Raw genomic sequence first — 21,007 nt, forward strand, 5'->3', positions numbered from 1 at the left:
GAAGTTCCTAATCCAGAATTTGATCTCTAGTATGAAAAGGATCAAAACACCTTATCTGGCTTAATTCTACATTTTCCGAAGATTTGATTCCATTCACTGTTGGTGTGACCTCTGCTCGAGAACTCTTAAAGATTTGGTGGAATTTCGGCTGCTCACATACATCAACTTCGATCACGTCTTCATTCTACGCAACGCCTATATCTGATAGTGATCTTATTTCTGTAACTCTCAATGGTCTTTCTGATGATTATGAGTCCTTTATTGATTCTATAATGCTTCGTATTTTATGAACAACACTAGTTGAACTTCATGGCCTATTATTGAACAAGGAAATGTTCATGAATCGAAAGAAAAAGGCTCCAATTTCTTCTGCTACTGAGCCATTTCAAGCTTTTGCCACTGAATACCAAAATTCTTAGTCTCCATTGCTTTCTATGCCACAAGCTTATGCAGCACAATCAGGAAATTTCAACTCTGGCAATTGTCATGGCGATAATCATGGGAAAGAAAATTATAGTGGTAGTAACTTCAGTGGCAACAACTCTCGTGACAATAACTATCGAGGCAACTACAACAATTCTGGTAATTACAGAGGGAACTCAAGAAATTACAATCGTAATAACTCTGGTTGGCAAGTTCCATGTCAAATTTGTCACTCCTAAGAACATGAAGCCATTGATTGCTTTGAAAGAATGAATCATGCTTTTGCTGGAAAGATTCCTCCTGCAAAACTGCATGTTATTTGTGTGCATACAACTCCTAAGTCTTCTCCTACTACATGGCACATGGACTTAGTGCTACTTCACACATAACAAATGATATCTTAGCTATTCAATCTCCAATTCCTTACAATGGTCAAGACAAGGTCTACATTGGTGATGGACAAGGTATGCCCATCCATCATATTGGTAACTATGTCATTCATACTCTTACTGCCATATTTCGTTTGAATCATGTACTTCATGTTCCTAAAATGAAGTTCAATCTCCTTTCTGCCTATCAATTTTTAAAGGATATCATTGCAAATTAACACTTGATTGTGATGGATCCAAAATCAAGGATCGTTCTTCCGGAAGGATGCTTTTTCGGGGGCTTGTTAGTCATGGATTTTATCCTTTCTATGGCTCACCCTCAGCATTCAACTCTCCCTCAGCTTTTGTTACCACCAAAACATCTTTGCAGCTCTGGCACAATTGGTCACCATTCTTTAGCCATTCTCAAAAAAGTTTTAAATACAAATAAGATTGTATGCAATGATAGGCAATCTAGTTCATTTTTCTGTCCTGATTGTGCACTTGGCAAGAATCATAAACCGCCATTTACTTCCAATACTAGTACTGTCTCTACTAGCTGAGCTCTTATACACTGTGATATTTGGAGTCCCGCTCCCATTTCTTTTGTAAGTGGGTATAGGTTTTATGTGCTCTTTCTTATTTTCCAAACCCATTTACCTACCTAATTCACAATTTCTGTTATATGGACATCTGCCACAACTTTATGCATTACAATTAGAAAATACAAAACTCAATATATGTGAGATCAAGTTCATTTGAAATCATGGAAAAGGAAATCAATTAAAATATGAACTATGATTTTTCGACTACAGATGAGTCATGAGTCTTCTTGAAGCATAAGTCCAAGCCATGATGCCCTCTTTGGCATATGCCCAAACCTTCACACATTGAAACTTTTAGTTTATAAACAACATATAATGCAATGTATCCAGAAAAAATAAAATATTAAATAAATAATAAAATCTAAGAGCATAACTGTGATGATGTCAAATTGATATAGGAAAGCTGAATGATTTTGATGATGAAATCTAATGAAAGCAGAAAAAGAAAGAGTAATTTCTTACTACATTTACACAATGTTAAACAAAAGAGAGTCATTCTCACCCAAAATCAACTACATATATTTGCAGAGAAAAATGAATTCAATACCAAAATGGAGGGAGGAAACCAACTGCACCCACGCAATAAGCAGCAAGATGGAGTTGATAGGGTTTGTGGCTTCAGAGTATAATGTCCAGTATTTTTCTTGACATGTGTCTTACACTTTTCCATTCCACCTGAACTACTTTATCAATTTAATGCCGCGCCACAACATATATACTTCTTTCCATAGCTGCAAGGGAGTGTATGAATGAGTATACTATTAGTATGCAGTGTGTTTGAATGAGTATAGATGTAGTAATTAAAATGTACATACATTGGCAAAAAGGAAGAAAAAATATTTATATCCATCTAATTAGAGTGAATTCAGAAGCTCAATCAAATGTAAAACCCCCTTACTTCGCATTTTGTTGCCATGTGGAGCTGTTTAAATTTGCTTTTGTACCAAAATCTAAACAATAGAAAGTTCAAACCATATTACCCATACCTCCATGTCTCTATCCAGCATTAATCTGTTGATGCCTCGTATCTTAATGCTGTTGATGCCTCATATCCAATGTAAAATGCATCACTTGTAGCTTCTCCATTGTATTACGTGATAAGAGATGATGCAGCTTCAACTAACTTTTATTAGATATTCTGTACAAAGGAGAACGGGTTCAAATAGATCAAACTACTAAACTAAATTTTACAAAGACGATTAGCAGGCACCAAAATTATTCTTTACACAATGTTATGTTGACTTGCATCATATAAGTTAACATAACATAAAGTCTACATGTTAACTTGCATCTTATAAAGACGATTAGCAGGCACCGTATGCACGTTCTCGTCCTTCTTCATAAATCTGCAACTGCAAGAAACAAAGACATACCTTCCACTATCTGTGAACGTTAAACTGTTTGATCCAATGAAAGAAAGGGCAAAAAAAAAAAAAAAAAAAAAAAAAAAGGGTCGGTGATTGCAACCACCACTAATTTTGAAAGCGGAGTGCTCCAACTGCACGATTGGGAGAACCGAAACAACAATCCAAAGCAAACCTGGAAGTCAAGAATTAATCCAAATCAAACAGATATCAGTACCATGTAAATGATCTTCCAAATCAAACAGATATCCACGGATTCACATACCTTTGCAGAAGTTCGATATATGGGAGGGGCAGTGATGGGCGTCATTCTCTCATGATCGCATGTAGTCGAGTTTCCGAGACACACACCCGACGTAAGTTCTGTACCCATCCTTGATAGAAGAAAGGCGGTTTTATCGTCCATGTAAGCGCATCGTGTTGTTGCGAACGCTCAAACGTGGAGGAAATTTAGGGACGTGCACTTTCTGTGCACTTTCTCAAACCAAAAAGCTCTGGTTTTTTTTACCATACTGTCCTCATAATAGGCTTTTTAAATTTCGATCTCTTATAAACAAAGGGCAATTTTTGTGTTATCGAGAGGGGCAGTTTTGGGGTTTTAGAATGTTATATAGATATAGATAAATACCCCCAATGTAACATTTCATTTCATTCAATGAAAACAAACACTTTCTATAGTACCCACCAGCTCATTTGATTGCGAAAACCTGGCGGCCTTCTTCCGTCCGTCACACTCTGGAGTAAGATAGCTTGCACGTCCTGGTGAATAAGCTAAAGCAGGATAACAAGCTGCTGAATGCTGAACGTGATGCTGCCAAGGCGGAATCTAAGGATATGGCCAGTGCGCTCAAAGCTGAGAAGGACAAGGTTGCTTTCTTGGAGAATAAAATGTATGAGCTTCTGGAACAGATTCTGGCACTGATGAGAGTGCTGGAGAAGTAGCTGTTGATGAGGAGCTCTTTCCTAAGCAGGTGCCGGCGGAGATCGAGGTGTGCTATGTTATTCCATTCACTCGGGTAGGACTTGCATTCACTCGGGTGTGCTATGTTATTCCATTCATTTGGTGTTAACGTATTTTTACCATATATAATCGTAATTGTTGTTCCTTTTCCTCATCATCATTTTAAGATTACCTTTACAAAATAAATAATTAAAACACGGATCCTTTAATAATCTATATTTATAAAATAAATGAATAGTTATATAAGATTATTTGATAACGATATTGACTATTTGTTTGACACATGAAAGACTTAAAGATATTCGATTTAATTTATTTTACTCGCTTTTGCCAGACCAAGATCATCTCCAACAAGAAAATATCCAAAACAAAAATGTTGGATGCTTAATGTATGAGATACACTGATACATTTGACGGTTTAATTCACATGAGTGCTTTTGACATCTCAATCTAACCGTTAAAACAATGCCGCACAAAATGGAAAGTAAGAAGAAAAATGAAATGAAAAAGGAGGCAGAGACATAAATAAGTAGTCTATTTCTATTTAGTCTGCTCACCCACATTACGCTTCCTTAAACCCCAAGCTCACTAGCTCTGGCTCCCGGCCTTCTCTCCGCCTTCCCACAGCTGTCCACCACCGCCTTCTCCGCCTCGTCAGGTACAATTTCTCTTTCTAATTGGTTCTCTTTCATTATATTTATCTTTTACTTAGTTTTGCTCTTACTCTTAGTCCTAACTGGTTTTCTGAGTTCTTGGTTTTGGTCGTTTTTGGGTTTATGAGCTCAAAGTTGCTGATTTTCCTCTTGATTTCTGTAGATTCCATGTTTAATACTATATATTTTACTTAAATTTTCCATAAAAAATTTGCTCTTATTCAGATGTTCAGTGATTCTTCTTCATTTTCTTTTGTATTGCAACTTCAACATTACCAAGATTGTTGTCGCAATGCACCATTTACAGAAATTCTTGATATCTTTGTTATGGATGAATTTTGTTGGCCTTTCTTGATTTCTTTGTATTCTAATTATGTTTTCTCTCGACCGGATTGAAATCTCCGTTTTAATGAGGCCACAATGTGCACTAGCGTCAGGACCGTTTCAGATTGTACAAGCATCAAACCATTGTTTCTCTAGTCGATTTAGTCAAACGCACAAAAGGGTTTAATTTCGGTAACTAGCTGCAGAAGCTTTTGTTAAAATCTTTAATCTTCCCTTCCCTTCTTTTCTTTCTGTTTTTTTTATTGGTAAAAAAAAAAAAAAAAAAAGTCGAAATGTGCTTCACAAATCACAAGTTAATAACTGATTGTTTTTTGGTTGTGTAATCTTCACCTGTCAGTGAGTGCTTTGAGATAAATCCTCAGTTTTAGTGACTTAAGAATAGATCCAAAGGGTTTTTGCTTATCCCTAGGTGATACATTGTTCACAAAATTGTTGGTTTTTGCAGAAAGAAGTTATGTTTTAGCTCCAGTTTTGGGTTTTTGGGATGACAGAGGGGGTAAGGAATGGATTACTGAAACCAGTACAGATTAGAATACCGCATGCATCAGATGGGCTGTTTGAGTTTTAGTTCTTTTGACGTTATTTTCTTTGAAGGTTTGTTAATGTGTAAAATACCTATTGAAGTTCGTACTTCTTCAGAATATGGTTGATGATACAAGTGCTTCTCCCGAGATTATCGCTATGTTGAGAAAGCCTGGTGTTGGAGAAAGATTGTTCCTAGACCAACTTGGCCCTGCTCGTACAAGGATTACGCAGCCATATGATGATGGTGTTCTGCAGCAGAATGTAGCCTACCACGCTCTTGCTGTAAGCGATTGTCCTCGAACTTTCATTGCTTTTAATTACCATTTTGTGTTGGTTTGAATAATGCTGTAATGTTTTTTATCATTTCGGGTCCTCAAGGAGCGCATTGAAGCCAGAGCATGCGTTGCAGAGCTGGAGGAAGTAATTAATAACTTTGAGAAGAGTGCTGCCAAGCACAAGGCAGAAATTGAGATTTTGAAGCTTCGGGTCAGAGAATACGAGTCGAAGATGAATGACATGTTGACAGATCGTGATCAGATGAGGCAGAAGGCTAAGGCGCACGAGAGGAGGTGGATGGAGAAGGAGACCTTGCCTCGGGAGAAGGCTAAGGGGCACGACCGGAGGTGGATGGAGAAGGAGACCTTTGCCTCAGGAAAAAGGTTAGGGCGCGCGAGAGGAGGCGGATGGAGAAGGAGACCTTGCCTCAGGAGAAGGTTAGGGCGCGCGAGAGGAGGTGAGTGTCTCAGGGTTTATATAAATCGTAATCTCCTATGCAGGAATTGTCGCAATGGTTTTTGGGCTTTAGAAAAGGCTCCACCTCCAGCTGCTAATGTTGACTTAAGTTTTAAATTGTAAATATTCTAGGTAGGAGTAGGATTTGAATTGATTGTAATTAGTTTCCTTTTGTTATCAGTCTCCAGCAACATCAGATTCCAAGACAGAATGCTACTACTGATAACTCGATGAATCTTGGATGTCAAGTAACTGCTAGCGGTAATCCCCATATGCAGGTGTGGTCTCCGAGCCTGAAAAGCGAGATGTGGCAGGAGAGGGCTCCGACGATGCATGGGAGGAAGAAGGAATGAGGTTTAATTAGTCAGCTAGCAAAAGGTAGAGGAAAGAAAACACATCCTTTGCAGACTTGGAAGGTTTTCTTGCCCTTATTGTCCATGAGATCTCTGATCGGCACATATATACCAACCACAGTATAAACAATGAAAATCAATTACTAATTACGACTTTCTTTGTATGAGAGTAGGTTCATATTTTGGTTTGTGGATGTATTTAGGTCCTACAAGAATACAACGAGGGTCGACTAAAATTGAAGTGTTTGTGAATCTCTTCTGGTTTGTGAGACCCATGAAGTTTTAAAATTCAAGAGGTTTTACTATGTTAGGGTGTTTTGAAGGGATTGCTTTGTTAAACTCCCCCCAACTCTCCCCAACCCACACCCACCCCACAAAAATACCAAAAAAAAAAAAAAAAAACAAACAAACAAACAAACTTGAGATTCCATTATCCGATACAAGACTTAAGTAAAAATGCTTTAAGGTTTGTATGAGGTTCCTTTATCAATAGTCGTTCTATTTTCTCTCACCGTCTATTTATTTAAAGGAAAACTAATGAAAATGGTTTGAAAACTTTGAGTTTTAATGATAAGGACAAAATAAAGGGTAAAATGAATAATACCAGGATTGACTTTTTGGTGTAAAAATGTGGTTTTTCGTTAAAGTGAATAGTACCGTGAGCTTTTCGTTAAAACTCTATTTGTTTAATGATATGCGTTGTTGTTTAGACAGTTAGATTAAGACTATTAAAATTCAATCATGCAAATTCAGACGTTCATAAATTTACTTTTTTTTTTTAAAAAAGGGTAAAGTACAAAAAACTACCGCAACTATTGGTGTCACGACACTTTCATGCCTCATCTTTTAAAATTGACAATGTCATACCTCATCTTATGAATTTGTGTCGATGTTATACTTTTCGTTAGCCTACTGTTAATTTGTCAGTTAAATGCTGAAGTGGCTTGATCTAAACCCCACTTTCTATTAAAAAAACTAAAAAAAAAAAAAATATATATATATATATATATCATTTAATATTTTTAAATATTAAAATAATAAAGAAAAGTTAAAAAAAAAAAAAAAAAAAAACTAAAAAACAAAACCTTTCATCCCTTCCACCCCTTCCCCCTTCTCTCTCTCTCCCCATCTTCATCTTCTTCCCTGCTTAATCTTCAACCAAAAAAATAAAAAATAAAAAATTTTGAAAACCCATCAACCCCTAAAAAGAAAAAAAAAAAAAAGAAAAAAAAAAAACCCCAACCCAGTTCATCCACCCCCCCAAAAAACAAACCCAGTTCGTCCCCCCCAAAACAAATCCAACCCCCTGCAACCCAGAAAGAAGAAGGAGGAGGAGGAGGAAGAAGAAAAAGGAGGAAAAAAAAAAAAAAAAAAAACTAGATCCTGTTCGCTAGGCCGATTCCGCGGATGGAGAACCTGGGAACGGAGAAAATGTAGGGAATGGGTGTGGATTTAAGGAGTGGGGTGTGTAGAGGAAGGAAGAGGGTGGGTTCGGGGGAAGACAATTGGTTTTTTTTTTTTTTTTTTTTTTTTTTTTTTTTTTTTTTTTTCTGGGTTGCAACAGATAAGGGGAAGAAGAGGAAAGAAGATGAAGGTGGGGGAGAAGAGAAAGGGCCTTGGGGGGGGGGAGAGGGACAAATTTTTGCGTATTTTTTTTTCTTTCTTTTTCTTGGGTTGCAGCAGGTAGGAAGAACAGGAAAGGAGATGAAGATGGGGGAGAAGGGGGAAGAGACAAAGTTTTTTTTTTTTTTTTTTTTTTTTCCTAGGTTGGAGCATGTAGGAAGAAGAGGAAGGGAGATGAAGATGGGGGAGAAGAAAGAGGCTGGGGGGGGGGGGGGAGGAAGGGACAAGGTTTTGTTTTTCTTTTTTTTTTGGGTTGCAGCATGTAGGAAGAAGAGGTGGAAAGGAGATGAAGATGGGGGAGAAGAGAGAGGGCACGGAGGGGAAGTTTTTTTTGGTTTTTTTTATTTTTTATTTTTTTTATTTTTAACTTTTCTTTGTTATTTTAATATTTTAAAAATATTAAATGATTTTTTTAGTTTTTAATAATTTTTTAATAGAAAGTAGGTCTCGAATCAAGACACGTCAGCATTTAACTGAGAAATTAACAGAAAAACTGACGGAGGTATGACATTGACACAAATTTGTAAGATGAGGTATGACATTGTCATTTTAAAAAGATGAGGTATGAAAATATCGTGAAATTAATAATTGAGGTAGTTTTTTGTACTTTATCAAAACTGAAAGGCCTACAAGAGGAATAGAGAGGGGCCAGGGCCCAAAACAAGAACAGAGGGGCTAGAGTTCCCAAAAATAAAACCAGCCCAAAACTTTTTCTGTTGCAGAAATACTTCCCTCCTTTAAGGTCTCCAACACCCTTTGCTTTTTCCAGGGTTTTTACCAAACTCTCACTCTCCATTTCCACAACCCACCTTCTCTGCCTCCTCCCCAGGCTCAGGTACACGCAAAATGTGGTCAAAGAGCATTTCAATCCTGCACTCAGAGTCCCGATTTCGATTCCCCTGCCCCAATGTCACTTTTATAATTAACACTACAATTTTTGTTTACTGAATTTCTAGTCATGGGCAATTTTGTGTTCATTTTGTTTTGCTTCCTTCTGTTTTCTGCCATAATGTATGAAATCAATTTGAGTATAATATTTGGTCATATATTTTTGGTATTGCTTGCTGCAGTTCCTCCGCTGCCATGAAGTCGAAAGAGAGGAAAAGACGGATGGCATGGACACAGCGTGAGGACGAGGCTCCCCACGTCACTGAACACGGCCCTGAAAACTGGCCCTCGCACGCGGCACGGATGAGGACGGAGGGGTTCGACCGCGAGTGTGCGACAGAACCAGCTGTTAGAGTCGGTGGAAGAACCACCTGGACCCACACTTCTATGAAAGGAGTGCCCTTATCTGCGGAGGAGGAAGCTCTCGTGGTTCGCCTCCACAGCATCCACCATAACATCTGGACGTTAATTGCCTCCAAGGTATATAATGTTCAGTTCTTGGCAATTAATTAATAATTAATGTTTTGTTTGATTAAGCTGTTAGCTATCCCACAACAGTGGGCTAAAAGAAAAATAAGGATTTTAAGGTGCAGTTTGGTATTGCCTTTTTTTTTTTTTTTTTTTTCACCAAAAACTATCTCACTTTAAAATTAAGCAGTAAAAAAATGCTTGTTAAAAATAAAATTTATTGCTTATTTTAAAAGTAATGATCTCTAGATAGCAGCTTTTAAAAATAGCTTGTACATTGCTTTTAAAAACTGCTTTGATAAAAAGTGGAGTTTAGCCTTTAGAATTATTTGAATTCTTGTAATAAGCTCATTAGTTTTAAACAATGACATTAGTTATCCTTTTAGACCTTGCGTTTTCAATGTTTTTCATATTCACAATATTTTTAAAAATACAGTTTATCAAACGCTCAATTGCTTTATTTTCAGCTGATTATTCTTTAAGCACACTAGAAACAATTTATTAAAAAAACACAGCGATCCCAAACTAGCCCTAAATATGATTACCCATTGTAATTAATATTGAGGTATTTTTGTGATAAAACTTTACACTTGGTGGATTTAGCTGGTAATAGTTATCAAGTTGGGAACTAAACAACTAAAAACATATTAATACTTAGGTCATTCGTAAATCTCCCAGGCCTTCCACTAGCTTCACATCTGTGCTCATTGCTTCGTCAAGGATGAGTACCAAGCAAGTAATATTAACTAATTAAAATCAGTTCGTATCATCTTAATTCTTAAGTGAAATGAAATCGTAGGACAGAATGAGTTCATCTTAAGTATCACCATGAAATCGTAAGATATTTTAGTAACACCATGTCGTTCTTACATGAGAATAATTTTTGTATCGTTCTTGCGGTTTTCGTATCATCTTATGTGAAATGAAATACATTATGTCTTGAGGAATGGATGATGATAAGAATTGAGTCTACTCATCGATGTTTGCTTTTCTGTTTTCAGTTGCCAGGTAGAAGCCCGCCAAGTCCAGTAGTTTTGGCGCAACAGGACACACAGGCAGCTGTCAAAGATATGCCACTCATCACCAGCTCGTTCCCCAGCCCAAACCTTCCCCCCGACTTCTCTCCCTTCGCCCTCCACGTCCCACTCATCATCTCGTTCCACAACCCAAACCTTAACCCTTACTGCTCTCCCATCGCCATCAGCCTGCCACTCACCAGCTCATTCCAAATCCCAAACCTTACCCCCGACTTCTCTCCCTCCGCCCTTAGCATGCCCACTCACCAGCTCGTTCCACAGCCCCAACATTACCCCTTACTTCTCTCCCCTTCCCCTCTACGTGCCACCCACCAGCTCATCATTTCACAGCACAAACCCCTCCGCCTTCTTCTGTAGTTTGCATGCCCTGGTGAATAAGCTAAAGGAGGATAACAAGCTGCTAAGTGCTGAACGTGATGCTGCCAAGGCGGAATCTGAGGATATGGCCAATGCGCTCAAAGCTGAGAAGGACAAGGTTGCTTTCTTGGAGAAGAAAATGTACGAACTTCTGGAACAGATTCTGGCACTGATAAAAGTGCTTGACAAGTAGCTGAAGTTTCTTTTGTTGGCCTCTCCTAGAAATCCCTTTTCCGTAAGAAGTTAGTGGGGATCAGCACTGGTATACAACTAATAATTAAGTACGTATTATCGATGAAGGAATCAAGTACTAGTTATATTATTCTAGCAATCGAATTATTCTGGCAATTGAATCCAATGCCTCCGATGCAGTAATTGTCACAAAGCTTTTGGGGCTAGAGAAAAAGCTCCACCTTCCGAAGCTAAGTCATCCACTAGCTCTTCGCTCCAGCAACATCATAGTTGAAGAAAAGATTATGCTGGTGGTAACTGAATGAATCTTGGAAGTCAAGTAAATGCTAGCGGTAATCCTCCATATGTTGGAATGGTCTCCAGGAAAGATTACGGAGGAAACTGAAGGCCGGGATGGGGATGGAGAGGGCTCCGACGATGCATTGGAGGATGGAGTAGAGTTTAGTCGGTTAGGAAAAGAGAGAGGAAAGAAAACACATCCTTTATCTGATTCAAGACTTGAGTAAAAATGCCTTGTAACTCGTTTGAGATTCCTTTCGTAGGAAGCATTTGTGCTTATAAATGCCTTTAATTTAAACATTTATTTATTTTTATTAAAATCCAAGTGCTTCATAAAAAAAGCACTTCAAAGTGTTTTCTGGACTAGCACACACCACGTGTTTCTTTATGAAGCAATTTTACAACCCAAAAACATTTTAAGTTGTAAGAAACATAGCTAGAAACACTTTTGATCGTCATAAAAAATATATTATCTTTTGTAAAAGCATTTACAAACACGTCCTAAATTGGAAAGAGAAAAATGAAATGAAAAGGGAACAAATCCACAAGGAAAAAAAAAATATATATATATATATAATACTGGCTCTATTTTCTTCGCCCTACATCCCTTCAATGATATGCACTAGTATTTAGACAGTTAAATTGAGATTATTAAAATTTAATCATGCAAATTTAGTCGTCTAATACACTGATAAAGGCATGTATGCACCTAACTTTCAACAATTACAATGAGACTATTAAATTCAGTCATGACATATTCAACTCACCAATATATCACATATACTAATGCATTGTAGAATTTTCCTTCCTGAATGCACAAAAAGAGAGTACTCGAAAATGTAAAACGTTAATAAAAGAAAGAAAAAGAATATTTCTATGGCAAAGCAGAAGGTATTGGGTGTGGCCACCATTGATGGTGGACCCCTCCGTATTCTGTAAGAGGATAGTGGAACACAATGAGACCCGATGAACAAGCAAAAAATCCGGAGATATAAAGTAGGGATGATTTTGTGTGCGTGGGCCCGTATGGCCACCTGGTCTGATCCTCGAACCTAAGATTTTCTCGTTGGAAAGGCCTACAAGAGGAACAGAAAGAGGAGCCAGATCCCAAATAATAGCAATTAGCGGTTGAATCTTTGATGTTGGTTGCTTGGGGTCCAAGAGAGGAAACTGGAAGCGCACATGAGGACCTAAGTATAACTTTTTTTAATCTTAATGATGTTGTAGCATTTCATCACTTAAATAGGGAACAACTTTTGTATTCCACTTTTTAATTTTGTCCGTTGATCCTCTAACGAATCACTAGTAAAAATAAATTATTTCTCATTATTTTTCGAATAAAATTTTTGGTGTAATGAGAAATGATTAAGACTTAAACCCTAAGTAATGGATAATACATTTTTATTTTACTCTCTTTTGCTTGACCAAGATCATCTTTAACAAGTGGATGACGCTTTACTACAATGGCAAAATGCAATAAGATTTTTGCACTCTGATGTGGGTTCAAGTCCACCGATCCTCCTCCCTCTAATATTTAACAATTTAATCCACTAACATTATCGTTTGTCAAAAAAAAAAATCATCTTCAACAAAACAATCTCCAAAAGTGAAAATTCTACAATGCACTGATGTATATGACGCATCACATGATTGAAGAGAAACTTACATGAAATGAGCTCACCGCCACCGTGACATCTCAATCTAATAATGCATTGTCATGTCTTATGTGATAGTGAACTTGTTTCATATATATGTTCTTTACTTGGTTTTGACATCGAAATCTAGCTGTTTAAATACCATGTGCAAAAAACCATTCCATGCAATGCCATACAAATTGAAAAATGGAGAAAAAATGAAATGAAAATGAGGTGGAACATAGAAAAAATGGTAGCACTATCCATATACCTCTTGTCTTTCACACATCTCTCAATTCTCGTCCGTTTGATCGAATAAATTAAAAATAATTCAATGAAAAAATGTATGGGAAATCAAAAAATGTCTTTGAATGGCATCACCCAAAAAAAGGGTCTCTCTATTTCTTCTACTCACCCACATTCCGCCTTGTTTGCCTTCCTTTGGTTTTACTTCGACCTCCCTTCTAGGAAACATAATTAAATGATAAAACAGAAAATAAAATGTTTCCTATTTGAATTAGAATTCGGAATTCTCAGGGATTGCTGGACAACTGAAATAATCCTCAGCCTGCAAAGTCTTGTTTGGCAAACTGCCTGAGACTTTGAACTACTTGTGGAGCCCGGAATGGATTTTATGAGGATGGATGAAATAGGTTTTGAATTATTACCTATTTTGCGCACTTTTGACTTGGTTGAGGGATAATTGCCCACTGCTCGTGTGTAGGAATCTCGGTGTGCCTTGAGGGTAATTTTCTTCATTTACCCAAAAATCCACGTGTCGCCTTGTGATTATTTTTTGCTCCACAGACGTATTTGAGATATGGGTAAGAATCAGTGCTTAAGAGGAGGATGTGATGTATGAGTACCCTGATACAGATTATTGGTATATATTTTGCGCATTAGGAGCCAGAATTCGAGCCGCTGTTGGGGAGAAAGATAAAACATGTTGAAATTTGAGTAAGTATCATACAATCCCAAAGGTCATAAAACTGGTTTGTAGTTTAGCTATGGATAATCATATGCATATTTTCCCCAACGAATTGGTAATGGATAATCAAACCTACCAATGGTGGTGTGGGATGCCAATCAACAAAACTTATGCTGTCAAAAAAGCAAATCTCATAGCAAAGTATTAAAGCGACAAGGAGTGTACCTTGAACCTAGCTCACTTTGAATCATGCCTCATTTTTTTTTCATACTCTTATTTTATATCTTTAAAATTTCTCCCTTCATCATATTCTCAGCACAATAAAGGGGAAAAAACAAAAAACAAAAGGTTTCTATTATCCTCCTAAATCTAATCTAATGTGCCTTTAATTCTTACGATTGTGGAAATAGTTAGTAGATTGGATTGAAAAGTTTTCTAATTTCACTAGCTTATTAGGTAAAAACTATATTAAGTGTCCAGAGAATTAGGAAGGTATGATTGTATATTTTTGTCGTATGCCTCAGTTTGCAATGAGACGACTCTATCTTTGTTAAGAGTATAAATCTCACATTAAAAAAATTAAAGACACTGCATGTGTTTATAAAGAGTTGGGTTATTCATCATATTGCCAATTGGTTTTATGGTGGAATCTCAACTTTCTTCGCTCTATCAGAACAGGTTAGTTTACGTGTCAAATCTCAAAAGCTAACTACATAGGTTTTACGCCACCCAATTTGGATAGTTTTACTCACTTGCACTTTTGTCTTCACGAATGAACGATTGATATTTAGCTAACTAATTATTTTTTTTTTCACTTGTTGAGATTTAACTAAATGAACGTGTGAACGGGCGAGATTTAATTTGTGAAAAGAAAATTTGCAGGCAAGAATTTCCAAATTGAAGTTTAGGGTAAAAATAATTCGTGTAATAAAATTATCAATTAAAATTTAAACCATATATATATATATATTAAATTGATACCATATGGATTACAACAAACCTACAAAAGAAAAGAGATGATCATAAACATGACTTGATCATATTCCCCCACTAAATTATCATTAGGATTGTACGTATTTCAAAACAAAACTACATATATAAAATTTTATTGTATTATTATTATACAACCATATTAGAATAGCACAACTCTCTGGTTTTTATTCCATTAAGCACACAGTTCAGACGATTAAAGAGATGCCTTCGTCTCTATAGGAATTTTGTCTGTGACTTCTAGTATCATCTCAAACGCATTTTTCAAGCATGACTTGAACTTTTGAGGATCAATAAAGCCCTTCTGAGTTCCAAAGGAAATCCTCAAGTCTCCCATATAACTGACTATTGTTATGATAATGTCCTGCAAAACCATTGAAATCTCGAAACATTTAATAAGATGCGTTAACTTACAGAGAGGAGCACACTGCTCTAATTAACTTGACCTGAATTAATTATATATGCTCAAAATCGGACACATCAACGTACTATAAATATATACTTAACGACATACCTGAGGTATACCTAAAACCATAAAGTATACACCCTTGATTGGATGATCAGCCAAAGCTGCTTTCTCGACAGGCGCTATCATATTTGATATCATGAGGCTCGACTTCATCAGTCTGTTGTGCATGTATCTTGATGCTGCCTGCAACATCAATACCATTTCAAGGAGGATTACTTTAATTATACTATATATATGGTTGATATTGTTTGCAACATCGACCATAAATACAATATGTCTACGCATATTATAACACGTGAATTAATGAAACCATATAACAACATGGGCCGTCCTCGTACTGAAAGTGTATTGAGAGATGATTACCCACCTCATGGCCTCTAAGCTTGCTCACAATTTCAAATAGCTTGTTATATAAAGAAACGGAAAAAGAACTCCTCTTCCTCTTAATACGTTTTTGTGCTTCGAAGACGAAGTCCAGCGGGTTCAAGATTTCAGTTAACTTGGGCATGGAAATCGGCATGAAAGCAATTCGGTTCCCCCACGGCATCTCAGAATTGGGTCCGATCATCTGCTTCACCGGCTTATAATCACCATGAGTGATCCTAGTATTGACCAACACCAGCGCTCGGCAGCTTGCTGCGCTGCTTGATTTTTGGTTATTATTAATCATCTCTTGCATGTACAGTCTAGTAGCAAAGAACACTATTCCACATATCACATCATTTATCGTCTGCCACAACAAGAAAAGAAAAAATTTCGATCACACAAAATGATATATATGAACAAAAAAATATAGCGACCTAGCTAATTATAATCATATATAGTATCTTACCACGTTGAGCTTGTTCTTGATTAGTTTGATTTCATCAAGGGAGAATATCAAGCTTGATATATCCATTGGCAGAAACTCAACTCCAGAATTCCCAGATCTTATCGGTGTTCGATCATCTTCAACGAAAGCGTTCCAACCCAAATCCTTCACGGCATAAAAAGCTGAGGCCAAATTCTGAGACACCCACCTCAAAGCACTCTTATAATAAACGTCACGTCCCTTTCTCTCGGAACCTCGGCGCGACGGAAAAGTTAGAGGGCGAGAAGGATCGTCAGCTCTTTGCAGACAAGAAAGAAGAGCACTCATGAAGGAGTAGCCATCGCCAAGTGCATGGTGAAGCTTGAATATTAGGTTACCAGCGGCAGTGGAAGTTGGATATTTGACTATGTGAACTTCCCACAGTGGTTTGTCTTCTGGGTATTTTTCCAGTACTACTTTTGATATGTAGTCACCGAGATAAAGGTCGTAAGACTCAGGTGACAATACTCCAGAGGGAAAAATAGGGACGTGAACATGATCCGTGAGCTTGACCTCAACCTTCTTCCATTGTTTCTCTCCGTCGACGTCAACCTGCGGAGGATTTTTCAAATTTAATATTAAATTAATTTCCTAATTATAATTATTACCATGATAGGAAAAAGCGTTTTCTAACGTTCAAAAGCAATTATAACTATTTTTTGCAAAAAGAACTTCAAAGCACTTAAATTTTTAATAACAGTTCGACCGTGCATTTCTAATAAAAGCATTTATACATATGTTAGAAGTGTCTTTTAGATAAGCAGTTACAAATAGATCTTTAATTCCATTTGACTAATTATTTAGTGTAAAGACTCTAAGTCTCTATCTTGAGTTTCTACTCATACGTCTCGAGTTCAAAAAGCGTGTCTTCTCTCTTTGTTAACAAGTATAAAGTTAAAAGAAAAAAAAATTTGATAATTGAAATGTTTATGACTAACTTTCAACATCTCAAATAAAAGCATATGAACAAAATTGAGTGAGAGAGAGAGAGAGAGAGAGAGAGAGAGAGAGAGAGAGAGAGAGAGAGAGAGTACCATGATGGAGCAGAAGCGTGGGTTGATGTGGAGGAAGACATCCTGAAGGAATGACATGATCTTTGATTCATCGATTGGAACCTCAGATTCTAAAACACCAAGAACTGACATGGATAATACCGACGTGTTGAGACATTGCCCAGTAGGACTCACCGGCTCATTGTAATAATCTCCATCATCAACCTTAATAAACTCCATCTTTTTTCTCTCTCTGTCTACGTTAACAACAAATTGTAGTGGTTTAGTTCATTTGGGGTTGCTGCATGCATCTTAATTTATAGGCCATCTCTTACGCAAGAATGTGAGTAAAATGGTCATTTGATTCAATTATGAAAAACGACAATATTGAGGGACCCATTGTTAGTCTGGTCGCTTCATAACCCTCTAAGAAATTAAGAACGCGATACAGTTGGTGGTCAATGTTTAAAATGTTTTAATTACTAAAAATTTGCTATGCATTTTTATTCTTGCTCAGACACGTTGCCTAGCTGATGAGAAAGACTTATATGGAATAGATACATTGTTACGACATGTGGTGTAAGACTTATATGGAATAGATACATTGTTACGACACGTGGTGTTTTGTGCAATACAAGAACATGCTATAATTTTTTTTTAATTTTTTTTTTAACATTATTATATTGATCACACGCGAGGATGATAGGAGCATATTCATGCGACTTAAATGGCTTGTTCTCGTGCATTTACGTTATGTTTCTTTAGTTATTTTAGTCCTTTATGCTTCTTTTGCGTGTTTTCAGGTTCTAAGGGCTTAAGGAGCAAAGAAGTGCATTTTGGAGCCTTTTGGAGCATTTTTGGGCTAAGGATGGATAGCTTATGTTTGGAGCCAAGGTGTTGGACGAAATTGAGGCACTTTAGGACACAAAACAATGGCCCTAGCCCAATTACATAACCTTGCCGTGGCTTATCCCTTCTCCCCTTCCCTTGCCATGCAAACCACCCTATTTTAGGCCCATTCTATGCACTTAAACCCTAGCCCTTTAACCTTGCAGCCCCATTCTATCATTTCAGCACATTCCCTTGCATTTCCAACCTAATCCACATGCACCCATCACCTAACACAAATCCTCTAATCCGTGCATTCCCTTTGCATTCAGCCACATGCACTTATTCTTTCATCATTGCACCACCAATTCAACACTCCATAATCATTCAACCAACCTAGCCGTGCATTTCATGTTAATTCCAGCCATCCCACTTCATCATTGCAGCCACCATTCACCTTTTTCTCCCAAAACCGTGCACATGCATTCCCCTTGTGCAATTCCAGCTTTCCACAACCAACCTAGCTGTCATTGCACATGCATTCATCATCATTCACCCTACCTTGCAATTCCACATGCACTCCCCTTTGCCGTGCACTCCCATCCCATTTCCAGGTTGTCCACTTCACACCTTGCAGCCACATGCACCCATAATCATTCACACCTTGCAGCCACATGCATTCCCCTTTTCATTTCCAGCTTTCCACCAACCTCCTAGCTGTCATATTCCCTCTTTTTCACCTATAAATAAACATCCATTGCAGCCACAAGAGGGGGGATTCATTCATACACAAATAGACCACAGAAATTCATCCATTCACTCCACCATTCCATCCATTCAATCACATAACACACGGCACAAAAACAATCCCTTTGTGCCGTGCCAACCACACACCATTCCATCAATCCATTCAGCCATTTCAACCACTCCCCATCCCTCCAAAACACTTCACACCATCACACAACCTTTCCTTAGACCTTGTGCTACAACAAAGAGGAAGAGAAGAAGGCCTAAACGTTCATACAATTCAAGTTTGAGTTGTTGGAATGTTTAGGTGTTTCTTTGATTTCTATGTTTAATTTCAATTCTCTTTGTCTTGTACGTATGAGGAACTAAACCCCCTTTAGCTAGGGGGTGATTCGAAACCATGTTTATGCTTGCGATATGAATTGATTATCTTTGGTAGGAATTTCATAAGTTGTGGATTCAATTTGTTTAACCGTTTGATTGATAACTTATTTATGTATGTTTATTGAGAGTGCACGCTTAATTTTCATGCATGAATATGACGCTAGAATATAAGTGAGTTTCACCTAATAGTTATGAACTTATATTCACAAGTAGTGGAGGTTGCTTATAAACAATCGCGTTAAATGAATTCTTGGCACTAGTTTCATGCTGTTCATAGTAACGAAGGCCTCGTCAACACTTATAGTTTTCATGATGCTTAATGATCTTTGATTGTATCTTTATTGTGCTTTTCACGTAAAGGACTTTTGGAGAATGTTGTGAATTGCGTTGCGCAAACCCATCCAATGCATTAACTTAAGGAGAACTTGACGGTTAATTTAAGCGGACCTAATTAACCCGGGGTGTTGAGTTTCATAATTTATCGAAAGACCAACTGAAAATCAATCTTGTATGCAAGTGTAACATGTGTGGAGAAGAACCTTCTAGCTAGCATTCCATCCATATTTTCATCATATTCATATTTATATTCTGCCTTTAATTACAATCTGTTCATTTAGTTTAATTTCGTCAAATCAAAACCCCCCTTTACTTTCTTGTTCTTTAGTGCTTAGAATCTGTTTAGTTTATGTTTTAAAGTGTTTGATTCAATTTGTTAAACAAATTCGTCCAAAATTGGGTTTAAGGTCAGAAACTGCCTAGTTAGTGTTTTTAGGCAGTTTTGAGTCTTTTGAACTTGTTTTGAGTCTTTTGGTTTGTCTTAGTGTTTTAAAGTTTAGTTTTGCATTCTTTGAGTCTAGTATAGTGTTTTAAACTTTATTTTACGTTTTTGAGTCAGTTTCCAAGTGATTTGCAATCCCTCCTAATCCCCGGTTAAGAACGATCCCTACTTATACTTATACTTATACTACAATTGTCAAAAAGAGGGTTTAATTTGTGTGCGTATAATTCTCGCATCAGAGGAGAATGACTTGTATAACACAGGTACACATGAAATTTTGTACTAATAATATAAGAACGTGTGTTTATTTTTTATTTTTCATACTTATATGTTATTAGCACGAGACGTCATATAACAATCAACCAGTGCCATATATAAGTCTTCCCTTAGGCGAGGTGACCCACTAACTAATTAATATATGGGACAACCTGTTTGCTCCATGATTCAAACTCAAATATAGTTCCCATATACCTTACGATCATTAATGTATTCAGGCAAGCGAAATTTTCATGTAAAAACATTAATGGCTCCTTAAGGACTGAGGAAGTACTACTCTCCTCAAGACACGTCATAGCCAATTCATATAACTCTATGTTTGTAATCAAAACCGTTTATATTATAGTTCACTATGTAAAGATTATCTTTACAAAAATTAAAAAAATATGTGATCATTTGGAAATCGAACTGTATAAGAACAAATGATTTGCATTAGTAAAAATATTATGAACCTTCTACCTATTTACTATTATGAATGACTAAATGACAATAATTTTAATTGATTTTTTACAGAACTGATCTGTACATAGCGACTTATAATATGAACGGTTTTTATAATAAACACGAAGTTCTGCAACTTGGTCACAAACAGTGGCAGAGCTAGAATTTACGTGAAGATATGCCTCATATAAATGTTAAAAAATAAAATAAATAGTTACAAGAGAGTAGAAGTTGTGAGGTAAATAAATATTTTAGGCGCTACATGTTTTTTTTCTTTTCTTTTTCATGTTGAATTAACCTTCCAATATTAAGTCGATATAGAGAGTAATTCAAGATTCAAGAGGATCAAGAGAAATTAACCTTTCAATATCAACTCAATGAAAAATGGTAGGGAGATCATATTTATATACTATATTTGGAGATTACATAATGTGGCGGATGATGATTGGATTCCTTCTTTAAATAATTAAAGAAGGACTTGTATGGAATGGATACATTGTTACGTGGGGGTCCGTGC

At 36.8% G+C, this 21,007-nt stretch overlaps 1 protein-coding gene across 1 annotated transcript; it reads right to left on the bottom strand.

Moving 5' to 3' along the window:
- Window positions 1–14,785: 14,785 nt before the first annotated feature.
- On the bottom strand, window positions 14,786–17,297 carry LOC137727258 (wax ester synthase/diacylglycerol acyltransferase 11-like). Its single transcript, XM_068466111.1, has 5 exons — window positions 17,079–17,297; window positions 16,027–16,596; window positions 15,562–15,924; window positions 15,240–15,377; window positions 14,786–15,089 (listed from the first exon to the last, which is right to left on the bottom strand). Exons 1-5 carry the CDS (start codon window positions 17,274–17,276, stop codon window positions 14,922–14,924), a joined length of 1,437 nt encoding a protein of 478 aa, XP_068322212.1. The 5' UTR covers window positions 17,277–17,297; the 3' UTR covers window positions 14,786–14,921.
- Between the last annotated feature and the right edge of the window lie 3,710 nt (window positions 17,298–21,007).

The sequence above is a fragment of the Pyrus communis genome, chromosome 3, assembly GCF_963583255.1.
Source record: "Pyrus communis chromosome 3, drPyrComm1.1, whole genome shotgun sequence".
In the NCBI taxonomy this organism is placed as follows: domain Eukaryota; kingdom Viridiplantae; phylum Streptophyta; class Magnoliopsida; order Rosales; family Rosaceae; genus Pyrus; species Pyrus communis.